This window comes from Triticum aestivum, chromosome 4A, assembly GCF_018294505.1.
Source record: "Triticum aestivum cultivar Chinese Spring chromosome 4A, IWGSC CS RefSeq v2.1, whole genome shotgun sequence".
Classification (NCBI taxonomy): Eukaryota; Viridiplantae; Streptophyta; class Magnoliopsida; order Poales; family Poaceae; genus Triticum; species Triticum aestivum.
The window spans coordinates 506,962,330-506,982,637 of NC_057803.1; the positions used below are offsets into that span (position 1 = coordinate 506,962,330).

At 44.1% G+C, this 20,308-nt stretch overlaps 3 protein-coding genes across 11 annotated transcripts; 2 read left to right on the forward strand and 1 right to left on the reverse strand.

The window, feature by feature from the left end:
- The first annotated feature begins 3,728 nt into the window (after positions 1-3,728).
- Positions 3,729-6,522, forward strand: LOC123086623 (F-box protein At4g22280). Of its 3 annotated transcripts, none has more exons than XM_044508392.1 (4): positions 3,729-5,003; positions 5,239-5,400; positions 5,500-5,653; positions 6,220-6,522. In XM_044508392.1, coding segments are annotated over exons 1-4 (1,203 nt in total). In that variant the 5' UTR covers positions 3,729-4,118; the 3' UTR covers positions 6,222-6,522. The 3 variants fall into 3 exon arrangements, with proteins under 3 accessions (XP_044364327.1, XP_044364326.1, XP_044364325.1); XM_044508391.1 differs by having other exon boundaries at positions 6,286-6,522; XM_044508390.1 differs by having other exon boundaries at positions 5,500-6,522.
- A 1,995-nt stretch (positions 6,523-8,517) lies between these two features.
- LOC123086626 (uncharacterized) lies at positions 8,518-19,708 on the reverse strand. Of its 7 annotated transcripts, none has more exons than XR_006441021.1 (9): positions 19,234-19,482; positions 18,069-18,186; positions 16,361-16,579; positions 14,967-15,353; positions 14,123-14,235; positions 13,886-14,020; positions 12,649-12,826; positions 9,698-11,129; positions 8,518-9,123 (listed from the first exon to the last, which is right to left on the reverse strand). XR_006441021.1 is itself a non-coding variant. In XM_044508394.1 (2 exons), the coding sequence occupies exons 1-2, from the start codon at positions 19,706-19,708 to the stop codon at positions 18,158-18,160; spliced, it is 504 nt and encodes a 167-aa protein (XP_044364329.1). In that variant the 3' UTR covers positions 18,069-18,157. The 7 variants fall into 7 exon arrangements, 1 of the variants encoding a protein (XP_044364329.1); XR_006441019.1 differs by having other exon boundaries at positions 9,698-11,138; XR_006441018.1 differs by having other exon boundaries at positions 9,698-11,259.
- On the forward strand, positions 10,559-18,495 carry LOC123086625 (uncharacterized). The gene is made up of 2 exons (XM_044508393.1): positions 10,559-10,852; positions 18,017-18,495. Exons 1-2 carry the CDS (start codon positions 10,559-10,561, stop codon positions 18,404-18,406), a joined length of 684 nt encoding a protein of 227 aa, XP_044364328.1. The 3' UTR covers positions 18,407-18,495.
- Positions 19,709-20,308: the final 600 nt, after the last annotated feature.

A 20,308-nucleotide genomic window follows, 5' to 3' on the forward strand; every position in this document is an offset into this window, starting at 1 on the left:
CAAATTACTGCCGAGCAATTGATAGAAAAGTGCATAGTTATGAAGATATCTAAGGCAATGATCATGAATATAGGCATCACGTCTGTGTCAAGTAGATCGAAACGGTTCTGCATCTACTACTATTACTCCACACATCGACCGCTATCCAGTATGCATCTAGGGTATTAAGTTCATAAGAACAGAGTAACGCTTTAAGCAAGATGACATGATGTAGAGGTATAAACTCAAACAATATGATATAAACCCCATCTTTTTATCCTCGATGGCAAAAATACAATACGTGCCTTGTTGCCCCTACTATCACTGGGAAAGGACACCACAAGATTGAACCCAAAGCTAAGCACTTCTCCCATTGCAAGAAAGATCAATCTAGTAGGCCAAACTAAACCTATAATTCAAAGAGACTTGCAAAGATATCAAATCATGCATATAAGAATTCAGAGAAGAACCAAATAATATTCATAGATAATCTTGTTCATAAACCCACAATTCATCGGACCTCGGCAAACACATCGCAAAAGAGTATTACATTGAATAGATCTCCAAGAACATCGAGGAGAACTTTGTATTGAGAATCAAAGAGAGAGAAGAAGCCATCTAGCTAATAACTATGGACCTGAAGGTCTGTGGTAAACTACTCACGCTTCATCGGAGAGGCTATGGTGTTGATGTAGAAGCCCTCCGTGATCGATTCCCCCTCCGGTAGATCGCCAGAAAAGGCCCCAAGATGGGATCTCACGGGTACAGAAGGTTGCAGCAGTGGAAAAGTGGTTTTGTGGCTCTCTGTGGTCGATCTAGGGTATAAGAGTATATATAGGCGAAAGAAGTACGTCGGTGGAGCTACGTGGGGACCATGAGGGTGGGGGGGGGGGGGGGGGCGGGCCTACCCCCTGGGCACGCCCTCCTGCCTCGTGGTCGCCTTGTGGAGTTCCAGACTTCAACTCCAAGTCTCCTGGTTTTCTTTCGGTCCAAGAAAGATCATCATGAAGGTTTCATTCCGTTTGGATTCCGTTTGGTATTCCTTTTCTACGAAACTCTAAAATAGGCAAAAAAATAGAAATGGGCACTGGGCCTTCGGTTAATAGGTTAGTCCCAAAAATAATATAAAAGAGCATATTAAAGCCCATTAAACATCCAAAACAGATAATATAATAGCATCAAACAATAAAAAATTATAGATACATTAGAGACGTATCAGTGGATCACTGGACAGCGGTCAAGAACATTTTAAAATACCTGAAAAGGACTAAGGATATATTTCTCGTTTATGGAGGTGACAAAGAGCTCATCATAAACGGTTACGTCAATGTGAGCTTTGACACTGATCCGGATGGCTCTAAGTCACAAACCGGATATGTATTTTTATTAAATGGTGGAGCTGTCAGTTGGTGCAGTTCTAAGCAGAGCGTCGTGGCGGGATCTACGTGTGAAGCGGAATACATAGCTTCTTCGGAAGTAGCAAATGAAGGAGTCTGGATGAAGGAGTTCATATCTGATCTAGGTGTAATACCTAGTGCATCGGGTCCAATGAAAATCTTTTGTGACAATACTGGTGCAATTGCCTTGGCAAAGGAATTCAGATTTCATAAGAGAACCAAGCACATCAAGAAACGCTTCAATTCCATCCGCGATCAAGTCAAGGAAGGAGACAGAGATTTGCAAGATACATACAAATCTGAATGTTGCAGACCCGTTGACTAAGCCTCTCTCATGAGCAAATCATGATCAGCACCTAGACTCCATGGGTGTTAGAATCATTACTGTGTAATCTAGATTATTGACTCTAGTGCAAGTGGGAGACTAAAGGAAATATGCCCTAGAGGCAATAATAAAGTTGTTATTTATATTTCCTTATATCATGATAAATGTGTATTATTCATGCTAGAATTTTATTAACCGGAAACTTAGTACATGTCTAAATACATAGACAAACAGAGTGTCCCTAGTATGCCTCTACTAGACTAGCTCGTTAATCAAAGATGGTTAAGTTTCCTAGCCATAGACATGTGTTGTCATTTGATGAATGGGATCACATCATTAGAGAATGATGTGATGGACTAGACCCATTCGTTAGCTTAGCACCATGATCATTTAGTTTATTGCTATTGCTTTCTCCATAACTTATACACGTTCCTATGACTATGAGATTATGCAACTCCCGAATACCGGAGGAACACTTAGTGTGCTATCAAACGTCACACGTAACTGGGTCATTTTAAAGATGCTCTACAGGTGTCTGTGATGGTGTTTGTTGAGTTGGCATAGATCGAGATTAGGATTTGTCACTCCAATTGTCGGAGAGGTATCTCTGGGTCCTCTCGGTAATGCACATCACTATGAGTCTTGCAAGCAATGTGACTAATGAGTTAGTTACCGGATGATGCATTACAGAACGAGTAAGCAACCAGGAAATAATAGACTAGCCGAACTTTTGCTAGAAACTGAAACCTGTATAAATAATAAAAGATGCAAGTGATAAGCACATGTGACACCTTCTAAAGAAATGATACAAGGCTACACGAAGAAATGGGGAGATGCAATCACATAGAAGAGGGGAGCTGAAATGCACACAATATCATATACAAAATTCAGTTGGATGATTGGGCCCACATAAACATTGAGCTAGCTATGTGAATGCTAAACGAATGCGCTATTGGCTGACCACTGCCCTTGTACTCAGGGCACCTCCAAGCCAAAAAAACTGTTCCATTGTGAGGATATAATAGGTCCAAGCATTTAGTGCATAACTGATTGCTAGTTTTGCTAATCAAACATTATTTCTCACAACAACTTAGACATGCTACTAACTACTAAGACCAACAAGCACCTTTTGCAGCTCTAGTTGTTGCTGCCCAAGAGATGAGGTCATAAAGGTTGAGTATTCATGATAAGTATAGCACCAATGGTGCATTAAGCCCAAATGTCGCTCATGTTTAGCTTTAGATATTCACTCCAATATGTTATGTGGATGTTATGTAACAGTCCAATAGGGAAAAAAAATCAATTCTAGCTTCACCAAATGATCGAATGACTACTTTTTCAAAAAATTTAAAAATGCAATTTTTAACATTTTCATTGTCAAAATTAATCAAATACTCCCTCTGTAAATAAATATAAGAGTGTCTTCCCCCCACAGGTAATCTAAAGGTACATATGCAGATTACAGAAACACTGTACTAGTGAAATATGTCAATGGTTACTTACGCCCAAGGTCATAACTGTAAACATTCTGTTCAATGCTAATGTGATCCGTGGGTACTCCATAGGTACTAAGAATCTTTACAATTTGGTGAATTATCCTGTCTTCTTTGCAGCATTTGATTTCAACTATCTTGAGATGCTCGATACCAAGAATTGTGTCCTTGGGTTATACTTCCTCCGTCCCATAATATAAGAACGTTTTTGACACACACTAGTGTTAAAAACGTTTTTATATTATGTGACGGAGGTAGTAGCATTTTTTTGTTTCAGTCACTTACTCTTCCGATAGAAAACAAAAAAACATTTAACTCAAATTAATCAGAAGCAAATGCTAATAACTTTAAAGACAAAATCTATGATATGTTCACAAGTCTAAAAAAATATTCATGATTTCACAAAATTAAGAGTGATAGCGTATCTCGGTGGTGCAGCAAAATGTGATCCTTTTTCCTAGTGTATATGTATAGCGATTGTTGGATTTAAATTTTCGGTGATAGGTAAAATGCGTATTTTACACTCGCCTCCTTTTAATCCCGTGAGGCCGGGACCCCGCAAGCAAACCAAGCTAGCTTCTCCCTCGAAGGTCCTGCGAATCTTTCCATGTCGCAAACGCATTTCTCCAACTCCTCAACCCGGATGGTCTCCATGGCGCTCGGTTGCTCGTATCAGTAGCGACCTTCGCGTCGTTGGTCGGCCTCTGTACGTTGAGCATCGCGTCGGTCGCTCGTATCAGTTGCCATTCTTCTCTTCCACCCTCGGCTCCGGCGGGAAAGCTGCCGGCGGCGAGGTGCGGCGGCGACCCCGGCGCTTCCTGCATCTGTCTCCCCTCTTTGCCACCACGCCGGCATTCCGTGATCGTGTCTTGCACAGCTGTACGGTTGTGCCGCAGCTTCGGCGCCTGCCACCTGTTCGACGGAATGCCTCGGCCGCAAGAAGGCAACAAGAGGGCCGCTCTGGCCCGCGGCGAGGGCATCATCGGCGCCCTACCGGACGATCTCCTGCAGCACGTGCTCTCCTTCCTCCCGGCGCAGCAGGCCGTGCGGACCTGCGTGCTCGCCCGGCGCTGGCGCGGCCTCTGGAAATCCGCCACAGGCCTGCGCATCACCGGTGTCCATGAGTCGGAGGTGACGCCCGTCCAGGAGCTCCGCCTTCTGCTCCTTCGCTGTCGAGCGCCGATCGACACGTGCGAGCTCAGGTTCGCCGTGGTCTCCGACGACGACGTGCCCCGTGTGAGCCTCTGGATCCGGCACATTATGCTCTGCCAAGTTCGGCTGCTCCGGCTCGATATCTCTCGGGACGGCTATGGTGTTTACTTTTACGTAGACAACCTGCCTCTTGCCTCTCAGCATCTGACGAGGCTAGAGCTCATTGACACAGGGTTAAACGACAGCTTCCTCGATTTTGCCGGCTGTCCGGTGCTGGAAGATCTAGTAATCATCAATGGCTGTTTCGTCCATGTCAGGAGGATCTCTTCAAAGTCTCTAAAACGCCTGGCCATTGCTGATAGCAGTTTCAATCAGCATGCCCGTACTCGTATTTACGCTCCAAGTTTCGTTTCTCTACGACTCGAGGACAACTGGGACAGGACTCCTGTGCTTGACAGCATGCCGTCGTTGAAGGCTGCATTCGTCAGATTTATCAAAGAATCTGTGGACAGGTGTTTTTATTCCGACTCTTGGGATTGCCACAACGAGGACTGTCAAGGTTGTTACGATCTACAGGCTGTTAACTCTCATGACTCGGTGCTTCTCAAAGGTTTATCAGAGGCTGAGAATTTGACATTGATAGATGAACATGACACGGTATGTATGTTTTAACCCCATTTACATTTGCGGTCCTATTATATATCTGTTGCAATATCTATGACCATCTAAATGATGCTTCTTAGAAAGTCATAAACAATGCAACCAGCTAGTAGAGCTTTTACATTATTCCCCACGCTCAAAACAATCATCATGTAATCTTGAGATAAAAAAAAACAATCATCATGTTTGCAGTGACGATTAATTTGTTCTCTCTGGTTTGCAATTTCTGCAGTTTATTTTCAGAAGGGATTTGATATGGTGCCCTACATTTAGTAAGTTAAAGACCTTGTTACTCAATGAATACTGGTGCGTGCCTGACGACTTCCGCGCACTAGCTTTTATTCTTGAACACTCACCATTTCTGGAGATTCTCACTCTTCAGTTCTTTTCCAAGGTATATATACTTTGTCAAAATGGGAATTCTTTAACTTGCACTGTAAAGCTACACTATCTATTATCTGATCGGTTTTGATTCAATCTTTTTTGCCTGCAGGGACCTAATCATAAAGTGGAAATAAAAGGAGGTTACAATGCAGTGGAGACCTCAGCTGCAATATCAAAACATCTTAAGGCAGTCGAAGTCAAATGTAACTCGGTTGATGCGGAGGTTCTCAAAATTTTGAAGTTCCTTGGTACACTTAACATATGTAAGCTAACTATCAACAGCACCCCACGCTTTCTACATTTCTGCAGTTTGCCTTCATTTTGAAGTTCCTAGTTTAGTAGAAAGAGTGAATGTTATACCAGTAATGAGAAGCCTGCTCTGCATTTGGTGGGTGGAAAATAACTCAATGTGCTGTTTGGAAGTGTTAACTACAATGGTGTTTAGATTGAAATGCACTGCACAAATGGTAGCACGGCATGTTGATTTTGTTGAACAGTTCTGACATTTTGTGGCTCCTATTCCAGTTGCAATTCAGTTTGTTTACTTATTGGCTTACAATGTCAACATTATGGTCTATAATTATTTGCTAGGGCCATCTGATTCTTCATAATTAGACAGATTGTCTGAAAATCTTGACATGAGTATTTGTTATTAAACCACTGGATGCCATTGCTAGAGAGCTAATCCTAACAGTTAAATCAAGATCTCAACTCTAACCAGATGTTGAAACGTGCAAACTTTTGAGTAATTAGATTATTCTGCAGTTTGATATGTGAAAATATGAAAAATTATGGACTGAATCTTGTGGCCCATTGATTCCTTGTCAAGGAGCTGAAATTCCTTGTTTCCCAAGTGACACCCCCGCAAGCTTCTCATCCTTCCATACATGTAAAGGTTTCTAGGGAGAGAAGACCTTGGCTGAAGACATATGGCCTATTTCATCTTAATTACTGTATTAAGGAACGAATGCAGTTTGCAGCAGTGACGAGGATGCGACCTTTTGTTGGACATTCATGTTGGTTCGACTCGGTGAAGCAGCTTAGAAAAAGTAGTGACATGTACTATTTTTTTAATCGCCCTCCCTTGACTGATTTATCTCGCTGAAGATGTATTTTGACTTCTGTTGTTGTATTAATGTGTCGGAACCTTGCGCCATATCTCATACTCGCTCCTTCCCGAATAAGGATGGCAATGGGTCAGGTTTGGATCGGGTAGGACAATATCAAATCCATATCCATATCCATGAAGACAGTCTTTGCCCGCCCATGAAAAAATCCATGGGTGAAAAATTGTGTCCATGTCCAAATCCGATGGATATCCATACCCATTGGACATCCATTGGGTCCTCTCGAGACATATAAATAAGACATAACACAATATTAACATAAACTCTTCCATTCTTCACCTCATGGCAGGCTAGGCTTCATTTATGGTAAATCAACATCCACTAACAACTTAAGATCATTTAGTATTTTTCTAACAGATGAGAATGACGAGTCATTTAAGGAGGTAAAAATAAGGAGAGGGGTGTTGGAGTATGCTATGGAGGGGATTGAATATCAACTAAAAAAAGTTACGATGGGGATTGTGTAATTTCTTATGCATGTTTTAGATAAAAAAAATTGTAAAATTATTGTGGGACATATGAGCGTGGGGCAGGGATAGCATATTTCCCCCCATTAAGTCATACTATCGGGTCGGTTTTGGGTATATCCATGGATACAAGATTATATCCATGCCCTATCCACAAACAATTGGGTCGGGTTTGGGCGCCGTCCATGGACACAAAAGCATATCCAAACCCTATCCATTCGTGTCGGATATCCATGGATATCCATGTCCATGGATAAAATTGTCATCCTTATTCCCGAACTATTGTTAGGTATCTATATATATATATATGTGTAAGACAACTAATTTGTGACGGAGGTAATATTTGTTAGTGTATTTATTGTTCATACGGCACTATTTTGTTCCACTAGTGAAACTCTTCAGATTTAAATGATCTGAAACACTTTCTGACTTTGATTCAAATGAAGGATAAATACATGGTTATGGACATAACTGTTATGTGCGAAGTATATACAAATGTGTTGGTTTTGAATTGCTAGAACTCCAAAGCAAGCAAAACCATTCTTGAGGCATCTTTTGGGGCTACCTGATAAGGGCATCTCTAACACCGATCCTCAAACCATCTCACACAGCCATCTCTTGGGTTTAGACGGAAAAAAGAACAAAAAACCGTGTCTGTTTGGGTCGCCGCCGCGTTGGTATTGGCCTCGGCACGCTCACTTGGAGGTGGAGGCGATGGAGGTGATTCCGTTCAAAAATGAAAAAGTTTACGACCTGTAGAACCGCAAGGACTGGAGTGTACAGTAGTACGTACTCTGCAAGACTGTAAGGCAAAGCTACGGCGGGCGTATATAATAGTCCCATAAAAAATGCTACACTCACGGGCTACTTTTTACTTAATCAACGGACTTTCCTTTTCTCCCTCACTAATCTCACCCCCCTGATTTTCAGGGTGGGCACGCGTCGCCTAACGCCCAATTAGCGCAACCCACGTCCGCTTAGCCCCGTAAAACGCCCGTAAAGCCCCCGTGAATGTAGCATTGCTGTAGTCCCATCAGCCATCACACAAGCAGCGGTAGCCCGTGAGGTTCCGCAATCAAGACACTCCACAACTCTAGTACGGATAGAGATCCAGTGACTTGCCTCTAGCAAGTCACATTGTAACTGGCTCCCTCTCATCAGCCCTCCAAACAACATCTAACGGACAGCAGTGACCCAAAGCAAAAAAAAGGCCCCCACACTACACTTGGGCATCCATCCAACACAGCTTAACAAAGAAAATGCTTCAGCCTTGGCCGTTCAGTCAACAGTTTTATGTCAGCTAACAATACAAATGTAACAATACTAACAGCTTATATATGTATTGAATAAAAGAATATGGTAGAGATACGAGAACAGTTTTTTTGCAAAGGTAAGCTAAAGTTCCTTTTGGGTCAACATTTTCTGTCTTTATATGGTTCACTCATAGCACTAGTGGCTGCATTGAGTAAATCCTCAATGCATGGAGCAACGGAATCAAGTGCACTTCCATTGCGTGCTTCTCTAGTCCATCTCTTTAAGATATAATGTTTTGGCAATGTCTTTATATTTCATCAAGTCAAGAACTTTTAGATCATGTCCACACAATATTCCTGTCCTATTGAACATTCCACAACTACAAGAAACCTTTTGGGTCAAAGGATCACCTATCACTATGTGCTCCTCCTCAAACAGCAAATCACCATGCAAACTCCCAATGGTAATAGCAAATTTGTTATTTCCATCCAATACTCTACAACATGCAGCCAACAAGTGGCGTGTTTGTGGCAATTGAAGATAGTGGTTGTGTTCCAGTTCAACATCAGTAACTTCATAATTTTCTGCAGCTCGATCCAATCTAATAACCATCTGAACTCTACAATTAGTTCTTGTTTCAGCTCTAAAATGTTTTGGCTCACGGTCGGTTTGTCCCTTCCTTCTAATGCCTTCATTGGAACAAACAAATCTGCATGAAGTCGCCTTTCCATCAAATTTGCTTAAGTTGATGCATCTTTTCCTCACATCAAAACCTATGTGACCCCCATATTCTACCCAAAACACCCAGGCCTCATGTGAATCTCTGAATCTCATACCAACTTGAGGTATCCTTTTGCTGATTTCTGTCATTGCACAACCCAAATTCTGCCAAAAACCAAAAAGACACGTACAATTAGTGGCGGACCGATCTGGTGACTAAGCAATGCAACAAGACAAGCTCATATGCAAAAAAAACATTGGTTGTTATTCACAGTACATATACATGATTTGGTTGTTATGCACAGTACATGTCAATTTCCATCAGAGAAATTTAAAAGCTACTTCACATTGCTACTTGTAAATTTCCATCAATACATACTTCAGATTTGCTACTTGCCAATGTCAATTTCCATGCTTTCACGGTACTTGTCATTGAAATTCAAAACAATACACAGTACATATCAATTTCCATCAGTATAATTCAAAAACTACTTGTCATTGCATAGAAGCATCAAACAATATTTCCATGCTTTCACTGTACAGTTTTCTTCAGATCTTCTATTAAGAGACACATCAAGCACAATACTGAATTTCAATGGAAAAATTCTTAGTACAGTTCAATTTAAGGGAATCCACTCAAATCCACTATCTGCACAACCGGTGGCGCTCCAGAAGAACAACGCCGTCGGGGAATTGCTGGTGGGACGAGATGGGATTGCGGTAGGGTCGCCTCACTCACCTGGTAGCTAGAGGGCCGGCGTCGGGGAGGGGCGGGCGGGTCCGAGCGACGTGAGCAAGGAGGTCGGCCGGCGTAGCTGATCTACGGCGGCGCTCCTCCCTGGCCCGCGCGGGCGGCGCTCCTGCTCGATCTGCGGCGGGCGCTTGCAGCAGCAGCTTCCCGGCCCGTCAGGGCACTCCTCCCTTGCCCTCACGGCCGCGCGGCGCTGCCTACCCTCCGCGGCGACGGCGCTCGGCTGCTCCGAGCTGGCTCTTCGCGCCAAAGCCATCCTTGTCCTCCTTTTCCCCGCCACAAATCTGTGCTGGATGGGTGCCTGGACATAAGTGTGAGCCTTTTTTGCTTTCCTTCACTGCGGTTCTTTGGATGTGGTTTCAACGGCAGATGATTGGCGGCCAGTTACAACGTGACTTGCTGAAGACGAGTCACTGGATCTCAGTCCCTCTAGTACAGTAGGTGAGCTTCTTCCTGGTGGTAATAACTGCTCTGTGCTCTCCACCACTCCATCTCGTACCCCATCTCGTCCTTGAGCTGAGCTGAAATAGAGAGCTCTCACGCGCTTTGTCTTCTCCGTTGGGGTTGGACGATTCCTTGCATTTGCGCCGCCGCCCTGGCCCTGCGCAGCGGCGAGTGAAGCTAAGCCTCGGTGAGGTAAGCTCGTCTTCCACCGTGTTTTTTCCCCCGCTTCTTTGCTTCATTTCGTCATTGTTTTCTTGTCACCACAGCATCGATCCAGCGCGGTGGTGCTCACTACCTGTTCGACGGGTTGTCCAGCTATTTTTGCAAGGCCAGGAAAGCATCCATGCCCGGCAGCGAGGATCGGCTCAGCGCTCCTCCAGCACGCCCTTGGCTTCCTGCCGGCGAATGACGCGGTCCGGACAAGCGTGCTGGCCGGCCGCTGGCGCCACGCCTGGAGATCCATCCGCCGCCTGCACATCAGCCCCAAGGACGGGTGGGACAGGCCCCAACATCTCAAGGATTTCTTGGACGCTCTGCTGCCCCCCGGCGACCATGGCGTGCTGCAAAGGAGGTGAGCTGGGGCAGTGCTGTGGCAGCTGTGCAGAATGTACTGGTGACGATGACCATAGCGGCCGCTGCGTGCTTCTTGGAGGCTTGTCGGCTGCTGTGAATTTGGAGCTGGTAGCTCACGCTGGAATGGTATACTTACTTGGAACTCCCATCTTTACTCTCCTTCATAATGTCATCCTAGCCTTCATAATCTGGGTTTGCATGTTTAGGTTATTCCCCATCCACACTCTGCCAGTTACAAACAAGGACAAAATTTTGCAGTCGGCGCCCTCATGTTTTTTATTTCATTACAAACAAGCCTAGTTGCTTGGTCTGCCTCGAGTCCGAAAACAAACATTTCTCTTCGCGCGCCACCAAAGCTAAAAGCTCAAGGATTCAGACGACCATCTTCTTTTGCCTCTCATAGCTAGAAGCTCTTCGTCACAGCAAAAACAAAGAAAAGAATTGCCAACACATGAGTTTAAAGCAAGAAACTAGAAGCAATGTCCAGTAGGCTGAGACTAAGCTAAAAAAGTGCAATGTGTGTGTTCCATAATCTGCACACAACAAAACATATAACTTTCAGTCAGCCATCTAAGGACCCCCTCCTAGTTTGCGTTGTTTCCAACAACAAAACCCATCAAAAGTAAGATCAATCAACTCAGTCCGTTAAACTGCAGAGTTTTCCTAGTAAATTATCAAGAGTAAATAAGAGTTCCTCGAGTAATCATTAGTCACAGGGCATGCTAGCTATCAACGAGACTGAAGGGTTCCGATCAAGCGGCAATAAAAAGACAGCAATGTCCTAGTCAATCTTTAGCTACAAGTGTGCAACAAAAAAAGAAACAAATTTCCTTGTTTCACAAGGGCCGGAATTTTCACAGGCTGAGAAAAATGACGAAAACTTGGCAATTAGTCAAACATACATGATCTAAAACAAAATTCTGCTTCGTCATGAACTAGAAAATGGCCACGACTTTTCATTCTCAACACCTAGAACCAGCCCAAGCTCGCTAATATATGCCTCCATGATCCCTTTATCTATCTATGTGCCTACAAGATAACTATTCCCTCCGTAAATAAATATAAGACGTTTTAGAGACTCGACACAAGTCCATAAAACGTCTTATATTTGTTTACAGAGGTTGTACTTTACAAGCAAAAATAATACTAGGCACATCTATGACTAAACTCTAAATAGATAGACCCCAGCAAAAACAATACTATGCCCAACAGATCGCTATCAAACACTAGCATAGTTTATATGTATAGCATATGTAACCTCAAGTAATAATCTGGAAGGGTGAGTGAACATTTCTACAACCAACTGCCACAATCTGAGTTGGTTTGCCATCATCTCAGGGCTTCCACTAAAAGTGGAGATTAATTGGTCTGGAATTTGAATGCAGCAAACTGAGATGGCTTGACCTAAATGTTTGCCTTCTCATCGTGTGCTCTGAGAAGGACAAGAGGATCACATAGGCTTACTCCATTAAAAATGGATTGTGTGACTCAAGGTAATTGTGATGAGTCGTTTGCACCACCAGTTGGGTGAGCAATTTAAGGAGAAATGTGCGCCTGAACGGTGCTATCGAACAAACAATTCAAAAAACTACGATTTCAAAATGGGACTTGGCCACACCTATGTCTAGAAAGTGATTCCCCCTTGTACTACCTTCATGAGATTTTGACTTCTTATCCTGACTCAAATCATGACATGCAGATTCTGGGTTCAAACCCCCAATACTACTCTTTACCTATAGAATATAAAAAGTGAAATGGCGAAAATCAAACTGAGAGTCTGCAATTCAAGCACATCACAGTGCAACTTTCTGTCAACTGTCAGACATGGCCATCAAGGCATCATTTACCAAAAACCTAAACAGTTGTGGCTCGATGATCACGTGCCCAGAGCAAGGGGGGGAAGAGAAGGCGGGAGGTCTCACCTTTAATGTTTGTAGCCATCGTTGACATTGGAGAGCTGGACGAAGACGATGAGACCAAGCTGAAGATATTCAAAAGGCGGCCACCGCATGCGCAAGACCTTGCTGGTTTGGGATCTTTACGTATGTCATATATTTGGGCAGAGAGGAGCTCCAAGTTGATACTTTGGTTCGCAAGTCCCTGCAAAAAGGTTTTCTTCCAGTTCTAATCAATCAATCATCAATGAAGGAGTGTATATCAACTCAACCAAGAAATTTTGATTAATTATGCATGTGCGCTTCCCTGTCATGCTCCAGCTTTTACTAGTAAAACCAGTTCTGCATCCATCCATACGTACATACATGGTATTGAGGAAATTTTCACATCACGCCCATGTATGCTATGCTATGCTATTCTATTGAAGTGAAGTATGGATGATTCCAAGCCTTAAGACAAAGACACACCGGCATTGGGTGGCTGGCTGCCATTTGATTTGATTTTGATTATTTGGCTCTAACTAATTAGTCTAGTCCAAGTAAATACACCTTGTTCCTCAATCAGATTTGCTTGGTTTCTCCTAAAGAAAGAAAGAAAGAAAGAAACTGCAGACGAGTACATCCATCCATCCAGTTGGAATGCCAAAGTTGCGAACTACTAGTACCCAATTTTCTTGCGTGTGCACACAAATTAATAGTAGTCTGAAATCTGCAGAAACGAGCACCATCTACCACTTAATTGCAGAGCAGATTTGCTACTTTCGATATGTTCATTAGGGAAAGATAGCAACTCTACCTTGCTGTAAAAACTCCATTAATCAATAAATCCAGCAATACAAGACCTCACTAGGAGCTTAGCGGAGTCACCAGCACCACCAGCTAGTTAAAACTAACATCCCACCTACACCCCAACAACTCTAGCACCACAACCAACCCCTCAAGCTTGAGATTGTGAGCCATATAATCATAAGAAGAGTTTGTACATGCTATATCTATCTTAGAATGATAAGCTTTTATGCAGAACACATTTACACTACACACTTAATAAACTCCTGTCAAATAGCTCACAAGAGCAAAACGCATACACATGGACCAATGGCTCAATTATGAGGCAATTCATATGAACCATAGCACATCACAGGAAACATAGCATCCATCCACAGTGACCATTAGAGGCCAGATCCTGGCATGGCATAGCCGTGGCTCGGTCGACACAAACTCAGAGTAACCAGAGGCAAGGAGAAGAGGAAGGAGAGGAGCTCACCATGCCAGTTTTTAGCCGATTCCTAACAGCACCGCCGTTGCCACATGGCAAAAAGGGGCCAACAGAAGACGGTGAGGCTGGAGACCAAGCCTGCCTACCACCGTGCACCTTGCCTGGCTCGATGAACCCCTTCTCCTGCACAAGGACAACACGCATAACACATCTTGAGCTCAGATCGAAAAACAACAAAAAAAAACAAATCATGGGGATCCACAAAGAACGGAGCAGCTACCTCACCTATCCTTGAGGCTGGAGCAGGGCTCCATTGACTCAAGCTTGGCGGCGACTCTGCCCATGCAGGCGGCGGTGACCTTATTGCGGTACACCAATGGCTGGTTCCCGATTAGCAGCTGCACATGCATCACAACACAGAGGAAAAAAGATGTCAAACTACTGCACACACATGAGCTATATTGCATAAGTATGCATGCATGGATCAAAGAAGTGTTAACTACACACAGCATGACAAGGCAATGTTCCAATTTTCAGAAAAATAAAGGAAGATCGGGGTAGCATCTCTTCTTCTCAGATTTAGAGGAAATCCTCAGCAGAGACAAGGAAATAGCACATGGTCAAAGATAAGTACTAGACGCCTGTACGTCACACACAAGAACACGCCACAAAAACTCATGACCTGCTACTCTATGCAGAACACAAGCACTGCACAAACAATTGGTACTCACCATTGGCATAGGTGTAAATCACGCTACATAAGGAAGACCCAAACATGCACATGACACAGTGATACCATGTACTATAACCAGAATCTACAGTGAGAACCAGTACCTACCTATTTAGTGAATCAATTGATATTCACAACATCAAGGAAAGCATACAATTGCAGACTAAGGCATAGCCTAGTGGTGGGAAGGGGCTGATGCCTTCCCACCCACCCAGCTTCAAGGCACGGTACTTGCAATTTGGGTTTGTTGCACCAATTATACTGTAGGGGGTTCCGTTACAGTCTTTCTATAAAAAAAAACATGATAGAAGAAGTACACCTAGAAGATCAGAGTTAATTAGCAAGCCAGAGGACCTAATTAGCTCATGTAGCAAGCCTTAACATTCTAAGGCACAATACCTGCTTCATCATTATGCAAGGAGACCAAACCCTGACCAGACATGGCCATGAACGCAGCGCGACCACCATAGCCGTGGCTCGATAGCCATGAACGCAGCGCGACCACCATAGCCGTGGCTCGATGGCCATGAACGCAGCGCGACCACCATAGCCGTGGCTCGACGGCCATGAACTCGACCACCATAGCTGTTTTGTAGCTGATGCCGAACAAAACCGCCTCTGTCGCACAGCAGCAGGACCAACGGAAGACGCCATGGCCGGAGACTGAGCCTACCACCATGAACCTTGCTTGGCACGATGAACCCCTTATCTCCTTTGCATCGGTACTGGCCGAGGAGGAGGTGGTCCATTGAGCCATAGTAGCTGGACCGGGAGGTTATGACACAGCTGGACATGGTAACCACAAAAACAAGTCAAAGATTATCAACAATTCTGTTAAAGAAACATAAAATTTATATTATGATTCAATTAGAAGGGACAGGGTTGCCCAAGAAACTCATAATGCACTGATTGTTTTTAAGGCGTCCTGCCTTAGGCGCTTAGGTAATAAGACGCCCTGGCAGCGCCTTACAAATATGTCCGCCTTAGACGCTTAGGCATTGCCTAGGCGCTAGAGCGGGTGGTGCTCGCCTTAGGTCGCTTTGCCGCCTTATAAACAATGAATGTACTCATAGATATAGTAGAGCCATAGATTATCTATCAAACATTCAATTGGCTGAGAAACTCATAATTAACATCTTGATACCAGGCCGTCTACAAAAATTTATTGTCTTGTTAACAAATGCAATCAGCCAATAAAGGACCAAACTGGACCAGCCCCACACACAACCATAAAGGACCAAACTGGGCCTAGAACCAGCTATACAAGTAATGAACTGAAATGAAAGCCGTGACAATATACATATATAAAAATCGATCCCATGCACGTCCACAAATCTGTGTACTCATGCATGTTGCTAATCAAAGAAAATGGCAAGAGTAAGATACACACATTCAGGATGGATTTAAGCTTCACAAATCCATGATTTGCTACACATGGAGATTTGACCATTCCAAACATGAGGCATAGTTAGGAACTCTTCAATTGAACATGACATGCATCAAACATCGAAATAAAAGCTATGTGCAAGTGCAGCATAATGATTCTTACTACAAAAAGGGGAGAAAACATGCAGAATGATTTACTACATATGATATATGAAGCTGGATCAGTACCCAGACACCATTAGAGAGGATAATGCACCACATTTAGTTACAACAAGCATCAGCCGCATACTATAAGGTACCAGCAAGCAAAGACCAAATTAACAATTCTCGCCATAATGGCACGACAGGAGTAGGTACCATACAAATCAACCAAGTATATGGGATCCAATAGAGGCAAGAAAGGTCACCTTTGCCAAAAACGGACTTCCTAGGTGGTCATGTTGAGCACCTTGGTGGGCATCCTCACAGGGCCCTCCGCCAGCAGTTGCTTGTCCTAGGCACCCTTTAAGGTCACCTTGACCTATCCATGGCGATCCAGGTGATCTGCTTGATGTCATCCGAGGAGCTGGTGAGGTCGATCACCTTCTTATGCACCCGCATCTTGATCTTGTCCCAGGTGTTGGTACCTGATTAACAAGCAAGACATCCTTTTTAGACCAAGTTTTGTTTTCAATATATGATAAAAACTTCAGCGGAAGCGCAGAAATTGCAGCACATGGAGATGCATAACAGTCATAAATTGTTTTCCAATGTCAGGCATCCAAGCATCACAATCCTCTTCTAGAAACATCACTACCTAGTGCCACTATATATAACAAGCACATACATCATCACAAGAGACCAAAATTAAGCATACGCAAACAGGGAGAAATTTTAGTTTATTTACTTTAACCAAAAAGGGTTGTTGCATATTCATCGAAACTGGACATTCTAAAGGGATGGATGGTCCAGTTTTACTCAAAGTTTAACCATGATCACCACTAACACATCAGCATATATACTCATGCTTTCATCCTAGATTATTTCATCATTATACACGGTAGATGTGATAAGGTTAGATAAACAGTGGAGTGGGAACACCACAATCAAGTACACTACCTCTTTGTTCCTATACAGTCCTACATAGACTGGGGCAAAGATAAGAAATATGCTGCTTTTAGAATGGGGGATTCTTTCAGCTTGATTTGAAAGCAGTTCAAGATAACAGTCAGATCAGAAAATGACAGTCTACTATTTAATACGATGATAACAAGCGACCATGTCAACAACCAGAAGAAAATGAGGCTGGGTAAACCAGCACACAACCAAAACAGACCACCCACAGCCTGAAGCACCAATCACAAACAGCAGCACCCAAACATGGACAAGGAAAACACTCCAGCACACACAACAAACCAAAAAGCTCAAAAGAAAATCATGGTTAGAAGAAGAAGCTCCAGTGGTGAGTAACAACAGCAAGTAGCCACTATCTGAACATATCAATCAACAGAATCAAAAGAATCACAGAAAAATCATAAATCTTCTCTAGAGCAAAGAACAGTCAACCATGGCCAACAAAAACAGATCTTAGCCACTGGACACAATTAATACTACATGAGCAAACTGACTAATTCGACCAAGGAACATATGTTCACCCAGCATCGCTCACCAGCACCAAGTAAGTAGCGAGCAAACAGCGATTGATCTCCAAGCAGCACAACAACTCCGATGCTATGAGAAACTGAGGTGTAAGGTAACCTGTCATTTTTGTTGGCTAAAACTCCCACTAACCAAGAACACAACTTCGATTGCAGGCTCACGTAAGATCATTTCCCCCTGAGGGGCCAGCAAGCAAAAAGCTGTTCAGTTTACATGTAACAAAGAAGACCAAATGAATAATAAATCCAAACTAGAAAAGGGGGGAATAGAAAGGAAAATAAGCTACTTTATTCGAATTCAATAACAAGAAAGGTTGTCTCAACACCAATCGACAAAAATGGGACATATTTTATGCAGATTCTGAACAATGAGAATACAGAGGTGCAACCATACAAGCATAACTGACCGTCCATGTGCAAATTCAGGCCGGAGGAAGGAGACGAACCGAGTGTAAGGGGAGACGAGAGAAATACTTACATGTGTCCATCCATGGCGTCAGAGCAGCAGGAGAGCGGCGTCCCAGGAGGGAAAGAAGGAAGCACACGGAGCACCTGCACGCGCGCACATCAGGGAGGGGAGCGGCTCCAATCGAAACCTGTTCAGATAGCATAGCAACACACACAGTGGTTAGTGGAGACGGTAGAAAAGTTAAACAACAGACATACGGATTGCTGTGGAAATTTGCAGGAGAATCATTGTCTGTCGCATACATGGCTAGAATAATTTTCAGGTGCATATACTGCGGCACCCTTTCGAAAAAACACATGTTAAATATGCACCTTTTGAGAACATTTTCATTTGTGGTTCTATATTAGCTGCTGATACAGGTAAAGAAGTGTATCATATATGATGTTAGTCTGAAACCACCATCGCCCATTATGAAAAAAAATAGCTTGAGAGGTGATAAAGAATTATTTCAAGAGTTATTACATGGTCTGGGAATGCAACCGTCTCAGATTTGAATGTGTCTAGAAGATGAATGTATCATCATCATCTTAGAGTTAGCAAAACATCACCATCGTGGTGGTGGGTTGTCAGGTTAGCAACGCTGCACTTTATTAGAATATAAAGAAGGGTATGTTTCTAAAATGCTTAAAATATGGATGTCAGCTGCCCTTAGCTTTGCTTCCAACAGTTTGAATGGAGGAAATGTGAAGTAGTAACCCCACCTTACTAGCGCACATAGCAAGGCCGAAAGTCAGGCGGAGAATGCAGTGCAAGTTACAGAGGTGTATTAGGTGTTGACAATTAAGGCCAACTGTAGGACACATTCAATTTGGCAGTGTCTTGAGCATACATAACACAAATACACATGCTGATGATGTATTTGAAGAAAGCAAGACTACAAATTGTGAGTCAAACAGAGTTCAACAAGTCATCAGTATACTTCCCTTTTATCCCAAAAAGAAGACTACAAGTTGAAACAAGATAGATTCGTAGGTCACATGCGCATGAGCAGATAGATGCACTCTAGCAAGCTAATGTGGTGCGGTTTTCAGTTTTCTTCTCTCCTCCCGTCTCTGAACGAAGAAAGTTTCAGTTTTCTTTTCTTCTCAGACCTCGGCTAATGTGGTGCCATGCAGCAAGAAAATTCAATGGCACCCACAGCAGAGCATGAGAGGGAGAGGGAGCAGAGAGATACCTTCCATGGCGTCGGCCGGCACTAGGGTCGGAGCAGCGGCGACACCTCCATGGAGAAGAAGCAGACCGTCTTGTAGGTGGTGCAACTGCCTGCGCGCATCAGGGAGGGAGGCAGGGGAGCTGCCAAACCGCATCAGGCTCCAGGCCTTCCATGGCGGGACCTCCATGTCCATGGAGAAGAAGCTGACGGACCAAGACACCTGACCTTCCATGGCTGCCGGGCCGGTGCGTGGTTGTGTCCGGCGCCGTGGTCGTTCACTGGGAATGGGAGCAGCTTGAGCAGAGGAAGGGCGGCGTCCCGAGAAAGATAAGGTTGCCGCCCCCACACTCCTGATCTCCCGGAGCAGAGGAGCTCGCCGACGACGGGTCTGGGCGTGCCGCCTGACCTGACCGGTCGTGGTGGATCTCCCTCCCTCTTCTCCTATCTTGCCTTCTCTTCTCCCGGTCGGGGAGGAGGAGAGGGTGAGGGAGGCCATGGCCGGCGGTGAGGTGGGTGTGAGCGGTGGGTGGTGGCGGCGGTTCGTCGGGAGCGGGATGGGGGGCTGTGTGTTAAGTGTGATCCGTGCGTTCTGGGGTAGGTGGGGGCGTCTCCTTCCCTTTTCAATGGGTGGGAAGGGAAGGGTTCTCCTCAATCTTGATTGGTCGCTGGTGTTTTACCCACGGATCGATCTCATCTTTTTTTCATATTCTAATTGGATATGCATATCGGACGGTGATCTGAATAGATGGATGGTGGATACTGTGTTTCCCCTCTTGATTGGCCGGTTCACCTCACCACGGATCGATGACGTGGGAGGAAGTCTACTGCTGTTGTGTTGGCTGGGGGTTTGCGAAACAAATCAAGTTAGTCTACTGCTGTTATGGGGCTTATACCTAGGAGGGAGGGCGTGGATTGTTGCTATGCTCTGATTGGTTGTTCCATGCATCACACGGATCGATCCTTTGGTTTACTCCATGGGTAGCACTGTTTCACATGGATTGATGCGTCAGCATCACTCGGGTGTCATCGGTGGATTTTTCGTCAAAAGAGACCACCTGCCGAGTTGAAATGACAAAAAGGACCACCCTTGGCTCAG